Source organism: Ahaetulla prasina, chromosome 3 (genome assembly GCF_028640845.1).
Source record: "Ahaetulla prasina isolate Xishuangbanna chromosome 3, ASM2864084v1, whole genome shotgun sequence".
NCBI classification, from domain to species: domain Eukaryota; kingdom Metazoa; phylum Chordata; class Lepidosauria; order Squamata; family Colubridae; genus Ahaetulla; species Ahaetulla prasina.
The window spans coordinates 174,212,610-174,232,100 of NC_080541.1; the positions used below are offsets into that span (position 1 = coordinate 174,212,610).

Here is a 19,491-nt window from a genome sequence, read left to right on the forward strand (position 1 = left end):
CAGGCGCAAATAATATGATTCCGTAGTTACATTATTATAAATTAAACTGTATTCACACAGAATAAAAAAATAGAGGACTACATCATGTACAATAAAATTAGTTACAAAGGGAAACTCCTTTCATACACAGCCAGCTCAATCAGACACCCTTTCAGTCCTTAGAAAATCATTTCCTTTCCTATCAATTTTTACAGCCATGTTTTCCCCCAGCAGTAGACAAACAATTGCTCATCTATTATTTTATGTCAAGAACAAAAATAATGCTGATTCCCCATTGGTAATACACAGGTATTTCAATTACCGTATATACTCGAGTATAAGCCGAGTTTTTCAGCACATTTTTTGTGCTGAAAAACGTCCCCTCGGCTTATACTCGGGTCTATACGGCTTATACTCGCGTTTTTTTTAAGCCCTCGGCTTATACTCGAGTATATCGGTAAGTCAAATGCCCACATTTGGGCATTTCTAGTCTTGCCTATTTGCCTATTTCTATTGGGGCTCTTTGCTGCAAGGTATCCAGTGCCACAAGTTGTAATTCAAAAGTAGATTTTATTACAACAGTCCAATCCAGGCGCAAATAATATGATTCCGTAGTTACATTATTATAAATTAAACTGTATTCACACAGAATAAAAAAATAGAGGACTACATCATGTACAATAAAATTAGTTACAAAGGGAAACTCCTTTCATACACAGCCAGCTCAATCAGACACCCTTTCAGTCCTTAGAAAATCATTTCCTTTCCTATCAATTTTTACAGCCATGTTTTCCCCCAGCAGTAGACAAACAATTGCTCATCTATTATTTTATGTCAAGAACAAAAATAATGCTGATTCCCCATTGGTAATACACAGGTATTTCAATTACCGTATATACTCGAGTATAAGCCGAGTTTTTCAGCACATTTTTTGTGCTGAAAAACGTCCCCTCGGCTTATACTCGGGTCTATACGGCTTATACTCGAGTTTTTTTTTTTTTAAGCCCCTCGGCTTATACTCGAGTATATACGGCTTATACTCAAGTTGTTTTTTTTTCTTTTTTTCACATTTTACCGGACGGAAGCCCTGCCGGTGCAGTGAGAGGGCGGGGCGGGGGAGCCGCCAGCCTTCTCAGCTGAGGGAGGGAGGGTTTCCCCAACCGGTAGGTGCCTCATTTCCCACCCTCGGCTTATACTCGAGTCCCCAGTTTACCCCAGTTTTTGGGGTAAAATTGGGGACCTCGGCTTATACTCGGATCGGCTTATATTCGAGTATATACGGTAATCAGTCCCAAGCTTTTCAAATAAATCCATTTAAATCCATTCTGGATCATTTATTCTTAAAGAGATTTTCTACAACCCAGGTTGACAAATATCAAAGCTAGCAGAAATCTTCACACTGCACATATTAAAAAAGGCCATTTTTAGAAGGCACAAACATTTCCAGGTTTACTTTTGTTTCCTCCACCCCCCACCCCCACCTCCCATTTCTGGCTTTCAATTCAAAGGACCTTTCTGTTAATAGAGTTTTCTTATAACATTGCTTTTCACAATTTCATTTATGTACATGCTAAAGATTCCATCTGGGTAGAGTCAATTGGTTAATTATACATTCAGGCCCCAGGCCCATGAAATGTTTAATTGCTGTAGATACGGGTTAAGAAAGTGTTGTGTCATAGGTTTGGCTTGTGGGAAGGTAATCCTTTCCTTTGCCTATCCCAGTCACTTTTCATCCATTTTGCAATAAAGGTACATTGCCACTGCCATTGCTCCAATCTGAGAAAGAGGAAATTATGAGATAAAAAGTGAGTTTATACTCTTTCGATTCGCACAGAATTAAACCAGAAGACAACAGTTCCCATTATGTTCTTGAAGAAGTACGTAATACTTTAAATAAAATGTAGCTCAACTATAAAAGAAAAAATAAATCACCAAAACACCACCCTGCATCAGAGGTGTAATTCAGCAGGTTCGGACCAGTTCTGGAGAACTGGTAGCAGAAATTTTGAATAGTTCAGAGAACCAGTAAATACCACCTCTGAATGGCTCCACCCCCATCTATTCTCTGCCTCCCGAGTCCCAGCTGATCGGGAGGAAATGGGGATTTTGCAGTAACCTTAAATTCATAATTTAAATCCTGCTTTTTTAAAAATTCATATTAGTGGTCCACGGGATTTAAAATTATGAATTTAGTGGTCCCTGAGGTCCGAAAGATTGGTGATCCCTATTCTGGGCTCTACAAGGTTTGGTTATTTCTGGTTGAATACGATTTACAAAACAGCCAACTATGCCTAACTCTACGTCTGAACTATGTCATCTCAAAGAGAATCTTAAAAAGAATCAAGATTTAACATTATGCATGGATGAAGTCACTGAAGGTCAAGTCTACCATAAAAGTGAGGAGTACCTCCCAAATTCTTGGATTACTTTCCCATTGGCATACCTATGTTAAGGCAGCCTCTCCTGCAAGGGAAAAGAGCAGGGAGACCGGTTGCTCTTGATTACAGGTAGTCCTCAACGTACAGCCACAATTGAGCCCAAAATTTCTGTTACTAAGTAAGACATTTGATTAGTGAGCTTTGCTCCATTTTACGACCTTTCTTGCCACAACTGTTAAGTGAATCACTACAGTTGTTAAGTTAGTAACACAGTTGTTAAGTGAATCTGGCTTTCCCATTGACTGCCTGTCAGAAGGTCGTAAAAGGGGATCACATGACGCTGGGACACTGCAACCACCTTAAATATGAACCAGTTGTCATGCATCTCAATTTTGATCACGTGACTGTGGGGATGCTGCAATGGTCATACGTCTAAAAATGGTCATAAGTCACTTTTTTCAGTGCCGTTGTAACTTCAAATGGTCACTAAATGAACTGTTGTAAGTTGAGGACTACCTGTAGTATAGCTTGTTTGTACTTATCCTATAAGTTGTCTACTTGATATGTTTAACAGGGTGAAACCTAAGTAATAATCATTTATTTAGAGTCTTAGAATGAACATAATTCTCCATTATTACCTTTTAATAGCACATGGCAGATAGGGCACTTGATATTCATTGGACTACAGTTCCCATAGATCCTATCAGCATGCATGTAAAATCTAGGCCTTAAAAAAATCCTGCTATGAGGGAAATAGGTAACCGGTGCCATTTCCAACATAGCAGGATTCAAACTAGAATATTTAGATACTACTCTTTATTTCTCTTAGACCCAAGCATCTATCTTTCTTAGGTAGTAAACTTTGATCACTGAAAGAGCCACTGCATGCAAGACTAGAAACCTATCTTGTATCTGTGCATACAAGAGCATCAGCAGGGAAGACACAACATGTGCTCAAATCCTTGTCTCTTTTTACATGTCCTGTTCATGGCTGCCATTTTGACTTTTTTGACTCCACCTGAGGATACCCATGGAAGCATGCTATCACAGGGTGCAAATCATGAGAAAGTTTTATTAAAGAAGAGGCTATCTCTTTAAGGCACATCAATGAAAGAATAGAATAGAATAGAATAGAATAGAATAGAATAGAATAGAATAGAATAGAATAGAATAGAATAGAATAGAATAGAACAACAGAGTTGGAAGGGATCTTGGAGGTCTTCTACTCCAACCCCCTGCTTAGGCAGGAACCCTATTCCATTTCAGACAAATGGTTATCCAATCTCTTCTTAAATACTTCCAGTGTTGAAGCATTTACAACTTCTGGAGGCAAGTTGTTTCTCTGATTAATTATTCTGTTAGGAATTTTCTCCTTAATTCTAGGTTGCTTCTCTCCTTGATTAATTTCCATCCATTGCTTCTTGCCCTGCCTTCAGGAGCTTTGGAGAATAGCTTGACTCCCTTCTCTTTGTGGCAGCCCCTAAGATGGGATAATGCTAGATGGGTTCTTACAAAGTTCAATCAACATACCTCTAAGGCCCCAATTCCAGCTGCAACTCCACCCACTACAGCTGCATTCCTACGAATTTCAGTCAGCATCTGATCGAAGCAGCCCTGGGATTAAAGTGAAAGAAAAATCAGTTAAATTTAAAAAGAACTAGTTATCTCTAGAAATTCCAAACCCCGTTTGCCTGGGAAGAATTCAAAGGTGCCATTGAATTTGGCTGGTATTCATCACAGTTCCGTGCAGAAGAGTGAAGTCCTGAATTTAGTTTAGATCCAAATTTTTAAAACACTGTGTCAAAAATGCCAAGTATAGAATCTGGGTGCCAGATTACTGAGGATCACTCCACTCAAAACCTTGGGCCACTTTCCTCCAGAATGGACATGTTTTCATACCTTCACTGCAGAGTTTTCAGCTAGAGTTTCATTGCAAGTAGTGCCAGAGACAGACAAGATGGAAGAATTGCAGCATTGCCCTGGATAAAAGTGCTTTGAGGCCTTGTAGAAATAGGAGTTATTAAAGTCTGTGTAATTTGATAAACCACAGCATTTCAGCTAAGGAGAAAAACATATATTAAGATTAGAGTTCACATTCACCCACAGGGGATTCCATTTGAACAGGGATCTCCAACCTTGGTCCCTTTAAGATTTGTGGACTTCAACTCCCAGAGTTCCTCAGCCAGCTTTGCTGGCTGAGGGACTCTGGGAGTTGAAGTCCACAAGTCTTAAAGGGACCAAAGTTGGAGACCCCCTGCATTAGAAAACCTTCAAGGATTCTTCCAATTCTATTCTGTTATTTATTTATTCATTCTATTTCAACATACAACAGACAATCCTCAATAAAAACTCCTTACCCACTAAGAATCCCACTGCAACTATCTTTTCTTTTATATTAATACTTGTCTGTTTATAAGCGAACATTAGAAGCATTAAGATGATCCTCAATAAACTATGATACAACTATTAAGTTTCTGAGATAAAGACAATCTTCCGTCTTTGAGGTAAAACTAACTGGCATCTGTAAAGAAAGCAACATCATTTCTGCTTAGGCGTAAGGGAGGTTTCTACATTTTCTCATAGAAATCTTGCATATAATATGGAGATTGGAGTACCAGCTTACCTCAGTCATTGTAACATTCCATGCTTCAGTAAGTGGGCTATCTTTCCCATAGTCATCTTTTAGTAATTTTGCCACTGTTGCTTGCAATAGAGTCTGTGCCTGAAAAGAAGAAAAGAATAATTCAAAACATATGAGAACATATAAGCAGCTTTCTATATAATTAAAGATGCAAGGCCATTTATTCATCTCAGCATCTGTAGAAGTATTAAGATTCTACTTCCTCTTCTATAGGTCCATTCTTTCTTTCTTTCTTTCTTTCTTTCTTTCGTCACAACAATATATATAAGCATAGGCACGAAATAACTATACTATATATAAGCATATATATAGGCATAAGTATGTAATAACTATATTAATTGGATATAATGAAAGGAAACAATAGGACAGGAATGGTAGGCACACTTGTGCTCTTATGCACGCCCCTTACAGACCTCTTAGGAATTGGGTGAGGTCAATAGTAGACAGCTTTTGGTTAAAGCTTTGGGGATTTTGGGAAGAGACCACAGTGTCAGGTAGTGTGTTCCAAGTATTTACAGTTCTGTTACTGAAGTCATATTTTCTGCAATCAAGATTGGAGTGGTTAACATTAAGTTTAAATCTATTGTATGCTTGTGTATTGTTGCAATTGAAGCTGAAGTAGTCTTCAACAGGAAGGACATTGTAATAGATGATTCTATGAATTAAACTCAGGTCATGTCGAAGGCGGTGGAATATAGGAATATAGAATAGAGGGGGAAATATCATTGGCACTATCACATAATGTCTTCCATAATGGGTACTCACATAGTGAGATACTTCCCCATCAACCTTTTTGAGGCATTCTGACATCTTTGCTTATCTTGGGCATCAATAGACAGAAAATATGCAGCCATTCACCAATTTTATTTTCTAAAAATATTTATTGAGTCTGTGTGGGAACCAGCCAGAGGTGGAGGTATGGGTTGTGTTTTTTTAAAAAAATGTTGTTAAAGGTCGAGACATTGCAGTATACCTGCTTCATTTATTCTGTTTCAGTGAATTAAAAAAAAAATAAGACCAAGTACTCAGGGAGCCTGGCAGGTGGTCAAGGAAATTAACCATGGATGCAGTGGGGGTAATGGGCATCAAGTTGCTTTGCCCTTTCCTTCCAATAAAAACCAAAATTCTGAGACACCTGAAAACATCTATTTTCTCTGCATTATTGTTATTCAGTGATGAGCTTCTTAAGGTGATTCCATTTATTTCTATGTCATTTGATCATTCAGGGTTGAGCTTCCGTTCGTATCTATGTCACTTTTTTATCAATTCAATCTCCTCTTAACATCACAGAAGAATGCAGCGGGCACTGAAGAAACAAGACTACTCATAACCCCTTAGGCATCACAGATGAGAGTGCTTGGAGTTCCAAAGATGCAATTCCACAGCAAAGAATTCAAGTATGTGCTACAACTCATTTTGTTACTGCCCATATCATGGTGATTGCCAAAAAAGGGCAATAAAGCAAGCCATCTTTAATTTTTAAAAAGAAGGTAAAGGGCAAACCACAAATAAGTGTCTACCTGGTTTTTCACAAATCAATGCTTTGTCAAATGGGGAATAGCTATATCGGTGTAGAGAAGACTACACAGATAGCCTATGTAGAACATTTCTCAAGAATTGCTATTTGGATACAAAATGCCAAATATCCTTTACAATGCAGAGGAGACACTTGTTCAAGTTATGCAGCACAATCTTGCTAGTGCCCCGTTGGGTTCAATAAACATTCTTCCTCACCACCCCCATATACCTATACACAAAGCTTGGATCAGGGACCAGGCTGAGAGACGATGGCTAAGAGAAAGTGAGATATCCCTCTTTTCTTATGATATGGAAATCAGCGTAGGCTACTTTCCATTTTATTCCTGAGGAAACAAAGCCAGTGCATTTATGTCTCATTGGGTCTTGGGTGCAGAGCAAATGTATGGTATAAGAAAAATAAAGATTTGGGGGGAAAATAATAATAATAGCAGCACTCTTACTAAGTTGTATGCATTTCTGCCTAACAAGGACAGACCATTATTACACAAAAGCTAAGAAGTAAGGTATCTTAATCTCATTGGTAATCTAACGTTTAGGTACACTAAGTGGAATATCAGTATTTATTGATCCTGAAATACTCCCCTCAAACTAATATATAGCTTCTATTCCATGATACTTACGAGTGATGTGTAAACCAAAGCTACCACCGCACCAGCAACTTCAATTATGAAGATGATCAGGATAATACTGAAGAACTACGAAGAGGGACAATACAGTAATAAGTTTGCTTATTCTACAAAGTATTAATTCAAAAAAGAAGCATTGGATGCTCTTGGCCAAGTGTGTTCCATCTCTGGAAAAATAGCTGCTTATAAGGAGCTGAAAGACTGCCACGAACAGATTTTAAAGGGAATTAGCCCATTTCATAGGGGGTTTCTCATATAAAACTCAAGCTTCATATTTTTTTTTTATTTTGTCACAACAGTGTACGTAAACATTGATATAAAACAACGCTGCATCATAAAAAAAACATATATATAAGCAAAAGTATGCAACAACTATATTAATTTGATATAATGAAAGGGAACAATAGGACAGGAACAGTGGCACTTTTGTGCTCTTATGCACGCCCCTTAATATTAATATTAATATTCCTTAATCCCTTAATATTCCTTCTTTTACTTTCACTGCACCTTCTTATTTGGATTCCTAGGTTTTTCAGAATAACTTTTTATTAGCCTAAATTGTTATTGTAGGGGCAATGTGGAAGACCATTGGTATTTTCATGAGTTTAGTGACAGAATTTTGATTTATTCTTCATATTAAGAAAATTCTTTAGAGCTCATTCTGAGCTAAGCTGCTTGTGGGTTTTTTTTGCTCTTGTTTACTAAACAAAGGAGAGAGGAGGTGGAAATCTTCACATAACTTCACAGCTTTTCTTGCTGTGAAAGTCTCAGACTCTTGATTCCCACCCATGAATTATTTGCCACCAAACCAAGGTCAAAGTTTGTAGTCTCCTGACCATACCAGGGCCTTGAAGTCATGGTGCCAACTGTCAAGTTTTGATAAAAACCTTGAAGTTGTTGTGTGTTGGGAGCTTCTGCACAAATCTGGTGTTGTTATTAAAGAGTTCCTGACAGTCTGTAAGAGATGTGGATATTATCTTTCTTGCTATGCATGCTTTTTGTGTTATGCTTTTAAATCTGTTTGCTTGAGCTAATAATCAGGCTTAAAATCCCTTTATTTACCTAGGTGTTTGTTCATTGTTTCTGAGTCCAAAACAACCAATTGCCCGGGCAACCATTCGCTGCCCTGACACTTGGCAAAACAGTTAAGATTTAGTATGTTGTTTGAACGTGTTATTTCCTTGTTAAGTTATCTAACAGGGAAATAAAAATCAGCATTTACCAGCAATAGCTGGAATATGCACTTAAAAAACAACAACCTAGTTTTATGACACCAAAAAGGGGAAAAAATATGATCACAAATAAGGAAACACTATATTCAAAAATATTGACTTGTTATTTACATACCAATTAAGGAATCAAGAAATGAACTTTTTAAAAAACCAGCTTGTTACTATCCAAAGTAACAAGATAAAAGATAGAAATTCTATCCCTGATATATCTGGATTAATGACTTCAGATCTTTTCCTTTAAAAAAAAATGTCCTCAATGAACAGCTTTCAATAATGCCTTCATCATGCTGGATTTCATTACATACTTTAGTATCAATCAACACTTTTATGCAGCAAACAATGAAAATGCTTTGGAGAATTTACCGTGATCAGAAGGCACTTGCTCTCTTTCTGAGCTCCACAGCATCCTAGGAAACCCAGCAGGAACAGAACAACTCCAATGGCAATGAGGAGGTAACCAACGTGCACAAATTGGAGGACACTGGCGGATATCGCACCAAATATATTGAGGAAGGATTTACTGTCAACACTAACCCAGATCCCAATGCCCAGCAGCGCTGCTCCGCCAAGCTAGGCAAAAAAAGAAAGAAAGAAAGAAAGAAATGTACGTTCACGTGTAGATAGTGGTGTACGTGCACATCCATACATCCAGAATTGTTATCCTTTAGCTCTGCGCTTGTATCACATGTGATTCACCATATTGAAAAGACTTCAGACAACTACTTGGAGGCTTCAGTTTTCTCACATCCACAACTCTGCAGTCAAACATGCTTCTCGAGTTCTTGCTAGTCATTGTATACAACTTGTAGATTGATTTCAGCAAGAATAATTATTATTCACCAGCAACAAATGTTTCTAATTAGGAATTTCTAATTTCTCCTCAAAAGGTGATGTGGGAAAGCCAAAATATCATCTTAAATATCACCTTAGTCATAAGACTATGTATTTTATTTATTTATTTTTATTAAATTTATACAGCTGGAATGCTAACAGAGATGGAGCTAAACTAACTTCAGGACTGGTGACCATAAGGTGGGCACCACAGCAGAGATGGCCTGCCTCCTGGAACCCATCAAATATTTTTAGCAACTGATCTTATAGTCTAATTCCTACATACCGTATTTTTCGGAGTATAAGACACACCTTTTTCCCCCCAAAAAGAGGATGGAAATCTGGGTGCGTCTTATACTCCGAATGTAGTCCCGCTCAGCTTCTCAGACAAAGGTTTCAGAGGCTGGAAAAAGCATCAGACACGGAGCTTCAGAAAAAAATCCCCAAATGGAGCTTCAGAAAAAAATCCCCAAATGGAGCTTCAGAAAAGAAGCTCCCAAACGGAGCTTCAGAGGCTTTTTTTCTGAAGCTCTGTTTCGGAGGTTTCCAGAGGCAGAAAAAAGTTTTTTCTGAAACGGAGTTTTAGAGGCAGAAAAAAAAGCAAGGCACAGAGCTCACAACTAAGGAACCTGTTGCTAAAATTCACCTCTGCGAACAGCTGATTTGGGGTATTCCAGGAGGCCAATCCACCTGCCAATCAGCTTTTTTCTTATTTTCCTCCCAAAAACTAAGCTGCGTCTTATACTCCGGTGCGTCTTATACCCTGAAAAATATGGTCCCCAGTTGAACTAGAATTGTGTCTAACTATAATCACAGCCTTATAGCTTGACAACTACATTCTAGACTGCATTTTGACATAATCCTTCTGAAAACTACATTTATCCCCTAAAATGTTTTGCAATATTTCTTGGGCAACTTTTTTGACTTATTAAAGCATCACATTTATGTCCTTTAGAGTAAACACTAAATTAGTGTTTTAAAAGGTTTTAAAAGTCAAAAGGTAAAATTCATTAAATTTGAAAATAAGCTTAATATTTAAGCTAGGTTTATCATGGCCTACTCTGGAATCCTGATTTATTTCCATTTCCTACAAACTGGAGATACTTCCCTATTTGTGATTCTATCAAAAAATAATTAGGACCCAAACAAGTATGCTTTAACATTGGTAATGTATTTAATCCAGCACTAAATATCATCAGTCCTGTATGATTACTTTAAATTTAATTCTATTTAAGGAAATTATATAGATTTAACCATTGTACAGAAGATGATGTTTCAGCAAGTATAATGCCGAATCTTACTCTTCTGCATTGTTCTAAAATACATTGAAGCCCCATTTTCTCTGACCCTGATCAATCTCTTTCTCCCCCAGATAATTATATAGTCCTTCATATTCAACAAGCTGTGATGCTATTGTCTATGGAGATTCTCAGGCATCTAGATCATGGTTGTCCTGAGCAGTGTAACATATGCAGTACAATACAGTGAGACATGTACAGATCTGTAACATTGGAGAAATAAAACAATCACTTCACAAACGCATGGCACAACAGAGGAGAACAACTCCATCAGAACAAGATTCAGCTGTCCATCTGTATTTGAAACACAAAGTCACACTTTTGAAGCAGCAAAGTCCACATTCTGGACAGACAAGACCACTGGTTTGAAAGAGGGTCAAAGAGACCATCTACATTGAAATTGATCAGGCCTTTCTCAACAGAGGGGGAGGGATACAACACCACCTATCTTCTGTTTACAACATAGTCCTTTCCTGCAGTTCCACACTATTTGCACTATTCGGGTGACTCTGAGGGCACAGATAAGTCTCCAAGTGGCCTCAATGAGAGACTGCTAACAACTAGATCAGTGCAAGGAATATAAATCCTTCAATTCTCCACCATTCAGTCAGAACTGAAGAAGCTTCTTGAATGAGAAATGAAACATCTTCAAGGAAAAACAAAGAACGTCCAGTTGTCCTTTGAAAAAACACTGCTGGGACTATGATTCAGTGGTGGGTTTCAAAAATTTTTACTACCAGTTCTATGGGTGTGGCTTGGTGGGTGTGGCATGGTTGGTGGGTGTGGCTTAGTGGGCGTGGCAGGGGAAGGATACTGTAAAATCCCCATTTCCTCCTGATCAGCTGGCACTTGGGAGGCAGAGAATAAATGGGGGTGGGGCCAGTCAGAATTTTTAGTACCGGTTCTCCGGACTACTCAAAATTTCCATTACTGGTTCTCCAGAACTGGTCAGAACCTGCTGAAACCTACCTCTGCCATGATTCTATTGTACGAGCACAGGAAGAATCTGCAAATTTCCCAGCCTTTCAAGGAGGTGTTATCAGAAGCTACCAAGCATTTCAGTTGTGTAAATATTCCTTTTTAAGTGAACAATGCCTGTAACTTAATTCACAAACATTCCTAAAGAGGTCAAAGCAATTGTCCTTGAACACAGGTGCAGGTTTTATTTGCTTTCAAACAAAAGGGCAAGCCACAATCTATATTGGTGCTAGGCTGAATACATGGGGTCTTTGGGATGAAAGGTCATTTCCTTTCTAGAGAAACCATATCACAATTCCCAGATTTGTAGAACAGATTCAGAAAATCTGAACCCACATTGCTAAAAAAAAAGTTGCTGCCAGATTCATTTGACCTCTCAGAATTATGATTGAATAAACAGCATGAGCTAATACATTAATTGCTGAAAGGGTCGTACATGCTGCTTCTCTGGGAAAGAAATGAGCATTGCCCTATAAAAGTAATTCAGAAATCCAGGATTTTAGGACAGTTGATCAGGCACAATTACATTTTGCCCCTTCCTAAAGACAAGGGGCAAAACAAGATAGCCACTATTGTTCTAAATTAGTATTTTTAAAGTGTCATTTTTGTTTCTCTAGGACTTTACACCTTCATCCTTATAAAAGCCCTATTTCAAGGAACTGACCTTTATTAAAAAGTAGGCAAATAATTCCAGTGATCCTAATTTTTCTAAGGAGAATTAGAAGGCAACCCTGCATTGTAGATTAATGTTTTGTATTCTGTAGGCTGCTTTTTGTGTAATGAACATACATAGGATGACCGTAAAGATGACTGTAGTCCCATATTTTTTAAAATAAATCTTTATTAGGGGACTACATGACAGTCTGGGAGGGGATAAAATAAAATGGTGAAGCTACTCTCTCTTTCTATACTCTTTTTTCTCACTGTTCAGTATATTTTCTTCTCAATCTTTCTGTTCCTGACACTTTGGGATTATTATGTGTGTTGGACCTGGGTGTTAAGTGAATTTGTGTATACTGTGTATACACATACAATGACAATAAAGTTATTATTATTATTATTTCCCTCCTGGTCACTCCCCCCTCCCAAAAATGGTATATCATTAAAAGGCAGAGAACATATTAAATTAGAACTAGCCTGTAGGCCCACAGATTACCCAGATTAAAACAGGGAAAAGAAACACAGGGATAGGGAGTTACTGGGGAGGGGCACAAAATGAGTGCCACATTTTGAATAATGTCACGGAATAAAGAGACTAAGGGTAAGCATCTACAGAAAATGCAAATACGTTGCAGCTGCATATGCGAGCCATGTAAATGACAGTTGCATATATACTGCACCGTTTCAAAAGGGTGCTTTGATTCAACAAAGGTTTAGTCAAGCCAACCAATCATAGTAAGTCGAAGGAGAGATCCAGTTTGAACCAAGTCCAATAGCCTAACCTCAACTCCATAGAAGCATACGTGTAGGAAGCGTATATAGCACAAAAAAACTTAGCTTGTTTAACCATGGTTTGTTAACCAAGTCATAATGACCTGTTCAAACATGCAACTAAATCCTAAACCACAATTTACAAGCAACACATTTTACCTGTACTTTTTGTGTTTTATTGATTTTATTGTACTTTCTTTGATTGTTGTGAAACACTCAAAAGTTATTTAAAGTAGGGCAGCTTACAGGTTTATCAAATTACTATGATTTGTCGCACAGTCACCCAGATGTTCAGACTGGATTTGGCATTTTTGTCTACCTATCAAGTCCTTTCCAAGGACCCGGGATAAGGCAGATATGGATGTTTGATAGCGTCACAGATATTGTTGCAGAATGTAACCTGTAAAGACACTTTTTGCAACTGACTGATGCTGAATTTGTCAATGCCAATGGTGTTCAATTGGTATTCCAGTTATTGTGTTATGCCTTGATGTGGTTGTATGGTTTTGGTGTAATGCAATTTATGAAACAGGTCACCAACAACTACATATGATCATACTGATGTCACATCTCAAGCAGGCATAGCCAGGATGAAATGTCAGTCTACATGCAGTCCTCAAAAGTTTCTCAGACATTAATTTATATTGTTCTCCATATCGTTAGTGGGCAGAAGGCAGGTATGGGCTAGTGGTTAAGGTATTGGAAAAGAAGTGAAAAGACCCCCACTTCTTCAACCGTGAAAATCCGTTGGGTGATTTAGGCCAATCTTCCTCTGAGGCCAACCTACCTAGTTAGCCATTGTTCTCAGGGGGAGGGGGAATAGCTCTTGCTCCATGCTTAATTATAACACCAAATAAAAATATTGTGTAAATATTTTTTTCTTATTTGCATGTTGATTTTCATAGTCAGATCAGTTTCCCAGATGAGCAGCAAGGACAGGAGGGAGAAGAGAAATGTCCAAATATTAGCTCCAAACTGCATTCCTTCCTTTCAGCACAACATACACAAGCACTTCTTGTTTGTTCTATGTAACCCTTTTTTGTAGGATGGGGCTTAAACACCAATCTTTTTACCCTTTTAGCAATCGAGAGCCTTTTGCAAATGGGCAGCATATACATCTGTAGAATTAATAGAGTAGAATAGATTTTTTTATTGGCCAAGTGCAATTGGACACACAAGGAATTTGTCTTGGTGCATATGTTCTCAGTGTACATAAAAGAAAAGATATGTTCACCAAGAATTCTAAGGTATAACACTTAATGATAGTCATAGGGTTCAAATAAGCAATCAGGAAACAATCAATATCAATATAAATCAATATCAATATTTTTTTAAGTGAAAAAAAATCAACCTGAAATCCTGGGGTCAAGCTATGGCGCCTAATTCTTTTCACCCCTCAAGGAATATTTCTTTTACTAAAAAAAATCAGTGGTACCCTTTAAAACTCAATAATTCACCATCTGAGGCAAGACCACTGTAAGGTAGATCCTAAAAATAGCTCAATGATGTTTCTTACTGCCCTCCCTTCAAACTACCCTGTAAAAGACCAAGAAAAACTTTAAATATATCACATTTCATCCAGGGTGAAACAGAACCTATTCAACAGGTTCTGACAGGTTCTGGAGAACCAATAGCGGAAATTAGTTCGGAGAACCCGCAAATACCACCTGTGGCTGGCCTCAGAGAGGGGTGGGAATGGGGATTTTGCAGTATCCTTTCCCTGGAGTGAGGTGGGAATGGGGATTTTGCAGTATCCTTCCCCTGCCATGCCTACCAAGCCACGCCCACCAAGCCACGCCCACAGAACCAGTAGTAAAAAAAAATTTGAATTCCACCACTGATTTCATCCATACCTGGGATACAGTTCCTTCCAAAGAAGGTCACTTGTGACTCTGGCCTGTAAAAGGTGGCACACCCTTGTTATGGTTTTAACAGTTTTGTGACCTCATTGATCTCCACTGTACGGTATATATCTGGGCCACCTCACAGAGTTTACTTCAAATACAGCCACAGGATGTTTAGAAAGAGCTGTATGAGCAACTGCTCTTTCTTCAAGCTTTGAAACTAGGTGTATGCTAAAGGTGTCGGTTCAAATTGACATTCAAGACTTCCTTGAGAACATTAGCCAGGTATGGAGAAAGACGGCTGCACTGCTTTTCGAAATAACATTTATAGAACAAGTATGACATCAAAGCCACACCCACAGAAACCATAAAACTGACTCAGTGTGTCCGAGAAACATGAATAGATTTTAATGACTACCTTTGTCTTGAGCTGCAATTGTACTCAAGTTATCCATTGCCAATTGAGGCTTAGCCTTTCTTTGCAGAAAAGTATATTTCCTTAGGAGGACTACCTGTAATACAATCTTAAACAACCACACAGCAATACTTCTAATTGTTCTACCTGCATTGCAGCCCCCCAAAATGCTAGAAACACAGAAAAAAATTCCTACAAGCCAACCATACTATTAAATGACTGTTTCATGTTATTTTGAAATAGTTTAATCTGTGAGCTGACGTAATTACAACTAATATTTGCAGGCAAATTTCAGCTTCACTGAATATATAGCGCAAGTCACTAGAAACCACAACATACAGGCATGAAGAGGCCAGCAGATCATCTAATATAGCTTCTAAGACTGTTTACCGTGAATTTATGGGACAAGCAGACAAAATAATAGTAGAATCATGACTAAGGAAGTTTGGACACTGATTCTTCCATATATGTATGTGTTCTTTCCCAAGGACTGTCACCACCCCTGCTAACCAGGGATTATACTTACATTGTGGTTGTGACCATCTCTTACCACATATCTTATTGTATCCAATGATTATTCGCATGCTGAATTTTTGATAAGCTCACTTGTTTCTATTAAATCATTCATAGTTGACTGGTAGAACCGAGTTGGCAAAGGTTACTACAGCATGTGATCACCAAAGATTAATTGTAAGATAAAGACACAGCTTGCCATACACATGCTAATAATGTGCTGTAAACTGATACTTGCCTGATATGTTCTTATAGAAAAGAATAAATTTGATAGTCTAATCTATCCTTTATTAGAATTCATTGGAATTCTAAATATGTTTACTCAGACTTGCTTTGACTTTGGGTTTCAGCTTCATATGTCTTGTTTCATACCTATTAAACATACAGACATGGAGCTAAAAGGAGGTGAAAAAGGTTCTCTCCTCCACACATTCTTTTATAAGAATGCAAAACACCTCACTGCTTATTTACAGAAAAAAGAGGTAAGTACTCACAAATATGGCCAGGTTAAACAAAATCATCATGACCTTCAGGAATGTAAAGCAGCTCATTTTGACAGCTGTAAAAAACAAATAATGGAGAACTTAAGCAACAGCAGGTGAAGAAACTTTTAGAGAACTAAACCCAACCGATATTCAAAAATGTGGACACAAATTTCAACCTATGGTCTGGTAATTTAGAAACTCTCAGTGTGACATTCAAATGGGTTTCTTTGAGGGTAAAAGCCTATTCTGAATTTTATTACTATATGGATATTGTTGGGCAATATTTGGGTATAAGAGTGTTATATATTGATCTAAAAGCAGGGATCTCGATGTCCCATTAATTCACATCACTTCCAGCTGGAGCCATATTGACCAAAATTATAGAAGCTGAGCTCCAGCATATGGAACTCTGGTTTAGATTAAAATCTTTTTTTAGACACCCTTAAGACCGATATCCATTCTAGAGGGGACTAGAAAGATATGCTAAATTAAAAAGAAATAATAAGAAAAACCCAGCAGACTTTATCCACTAGTCTTTTTTTCTCCACTTGATGGCTTTCGTAGCAGAAGCCAGTTGATGCCATTGTCCCAGGTCAGCACTGGCAGTATCAACTCCCACTTCTTGCCATAATCCAAATTAAAATATCCCCAAAAGATTCTTGTCTAGACTCCTCTTGACCATCAGTATTTGGTTCAATACTACACTGTTCTTATTGTTAAGACTTTTCCGTCCAATGTCTAATTGGAATCACTTTTCTAGTAACTTCAATGTCAGGCCTGGAAACCATATTAGACTTTAGGTTTCCATCTAAGAGTAATGGTTTCCATCTAAGATTTGGAAGAGCGGGTTTTGCCTTTTTCAAGTATTATTGCATCATCTGTATCTTCTCAGTTTAATGCTAAATTTTCCCAAGTGTACCAATCTCTTTTTTAGCGTTTAATTTTTAGTCTCCTGACCATTCTTGTTGCCCTTCCTTGAACCTGTTCCAGTTTGTTTGACTGGTGCAGTACTCAAGGCAGGATCTGGCTAGTACAGAAATAAACAGAACTATTCAAATCAAATCAGGTTTTTTTTCCTATGATCTAGAAACTATAATTATAAAGTCTAAAACAACATTTGACTTTTTACCTCAGCAGCAACAACACATTATTGATTCATATCTAGTTGCTACCAATTGTGTCAATATATTTTCACAAGTTAAATTGCTGAATCTCCAGTTGCGTTAATGGAAGTGACAAAGTGGTCTGGACAAATCACTCTAAAACAGATATGTTCACCTACATCCTCACCATAGCCTTGGTGTTACTACAAAAGAAGTTATTCAAGAACTGATTTTTAAATCTTTAAAATTGTTTGATATAGTAATATTGCAATAACAACAACAAAACTAAAGACAGAAATTATATATAAGTAATATCAGAATAAATAGCAGTTAAAAGCAACAGACAAGTCCTTTTGTTTTAAAGTAATAAGCATTAAATAATCCTCACTTCCTTTTACTAAGGTCAAATTAAAAACTGAGGCTAATTCTTATGCATATCAATCTTCTTTTTCAAATATGCAAGAATCCTTAGAAACAAAGATCCTTTGTCATAAGTTCATAAATACACAAGGAACTTACCTTTAAGGGCACCAACTAACTCCAAAATTAACCTGAACAAGTCTCACTACCTTTACACTTGACAGAGCAATCAACTCTTAAGTAATATGAAGAAATTGTTTCAACCTATTAGATGAATCACCTTTTCAAGCCAATCAAATCTCTGTAAGATACTAAGGCCACACCTCAGCAATTTATTCCTTTAAAAAAAAACCCATAGGACTACTAAACCATGTTCCCTTATTCTTTACTGCTCCCTTGTGGTTATAGGTGAATGGGTTTTTTTTAGCTTTACAGCTGGTTTGAACAATTTTGTCTATGTATATAATACAAGAGTGTGCATGAAGGAGTTAGAGACAAATAGTTGGAAGTAGCCGTGTCTTTAAATATTATGCATTTTAACTCAGAAGGGTTGTTTTTTCTTTACTTTTCTTTTCTTTCTTTCTTTCTTTCTTTTTTTTTTTTTTTTTTTTGAGACTTGAATTGTAAGCTTCACAAAAATCAAACAGGATTTACAGCTATACAAATGAATTAAAGTACTAGTTGAGTACTTTCTTGGCTTAATATTTTCATCCCTTCCTATCCTGCAACAGCTACCTGAACTGAATAATGAAAGCATTTTGGGGATACCTGTAAATGTAGCATTTTGCACATCAAAGTAATGGCTACTATAACACACTAATGCATGTCTGGGAACTCACTGTGCATGTGCTTAGCAGGGCAAATAGTATAGTATGTCCCTACATGTTAGGTAGTCAAACAATGTGGAAACTTCAGGACCAAACAACAGCTCCTTCGGCATTAATAAAAATTCTGTGATTCACCTTGGTGACTTTTAAGATATGTGAACTTCAACTCTCCAAATTCTCCGGCCAGTAGGGGGAGCTGAAATCCACACACCTTAAAAATTGCCAAAGTTGAGAAACACTGGTCTAAGACGACTATTATTATTATTATTATTATTATTATTATTATTATTATTATTATTATTATTATTATTATTATTATTATTATTATTATTTACACAAAATGACAGTATACACAGCAAACGAGATAACTATGCTGGATTTCGTATCACAGATCACTAGTTGAACACTTCCCAAGCGTTTTAGGACTGTGTGATGTATTGGCGAATTATGTGAGCAGATCCCAGTAAGGTGGCTTTCTGCAGCTGACCAATGGTGATCTTGTCAGTGCCAATTGCTTTTAAGTGCTTGCCTAGGTCTTTAGGCACAGCTCCCAGTGTGTCGAGTACCACTGGAACCACCTGCACTGGTTTATGCCAGAGTCTCTGCAATTCAATTCTCAAATCTTGATATCTGGTGATTTTTCAAGTTGTTTCTCATTGATTCTGCTGTCACCAGGTATAGCAGGGTCGACTATCCACACCTTTTTCTTTTCCACAATTGTGATATCCAGTGTATTGTGTTCCAAAACTTTATCAGTCTGTATTCGGAAATCCCACAGTAGTTTTGCATGCTCATTTTCAATCACTTTTTCAGGCTTATGATCCCACCAGTTCTTTGCTACAGACAGATGGTAGTTGTGACACAAGTTCCAGTGGACCATCTGAGCAATTTTATTGTGATGTTGTTTGTAGTCGGTCTGAGCTATTGTCTTACAACAGCTCAGTATGTGAGGATGATGATGATGGTGATGATGATTCCTGATTCTGCCACCCAACAGGCAGGTAGGCCTCT

At 37.5% G+C, this 19,491-nt stretch overlaps 1 protein-coding gene across 1 annotated transcript; it reads right to left on the bottom strand.

Moving 5' to 3' along the window:
- Positions 1–609: 609 nt before the first annotated feature.
- TSPAN1 (tetraspanin 1) lies at positions 610–17,931 on the bottom strand. The gene is made up of 8 exons (XM_058178161.1): positions 17,813–17,931; positions 16,200–16,264; positions 8,759–8,965; positions 7,158–7,232; positions 4,981–5,079; positions 4,257–4,415; positions 3,888–3,971; positions 610–1,755 (listed from the first exon to the last, which is right to left on the bottom strand). Exons 2-8 carry the CDS (start codon positions 16,254–16,256, stop codon positions 1,702–1,704), a joined length of 735 nt encoding a protein of 244 aa, XP_058034144.1. The 5' UTR covers positions 16,257–16,264; positions 17,813–17,931; the 3' UTR covers positions 610–1,701.
- Between the last annotated feature and the right edge of the window lie 1,560 nt (positions 17,932–19,491).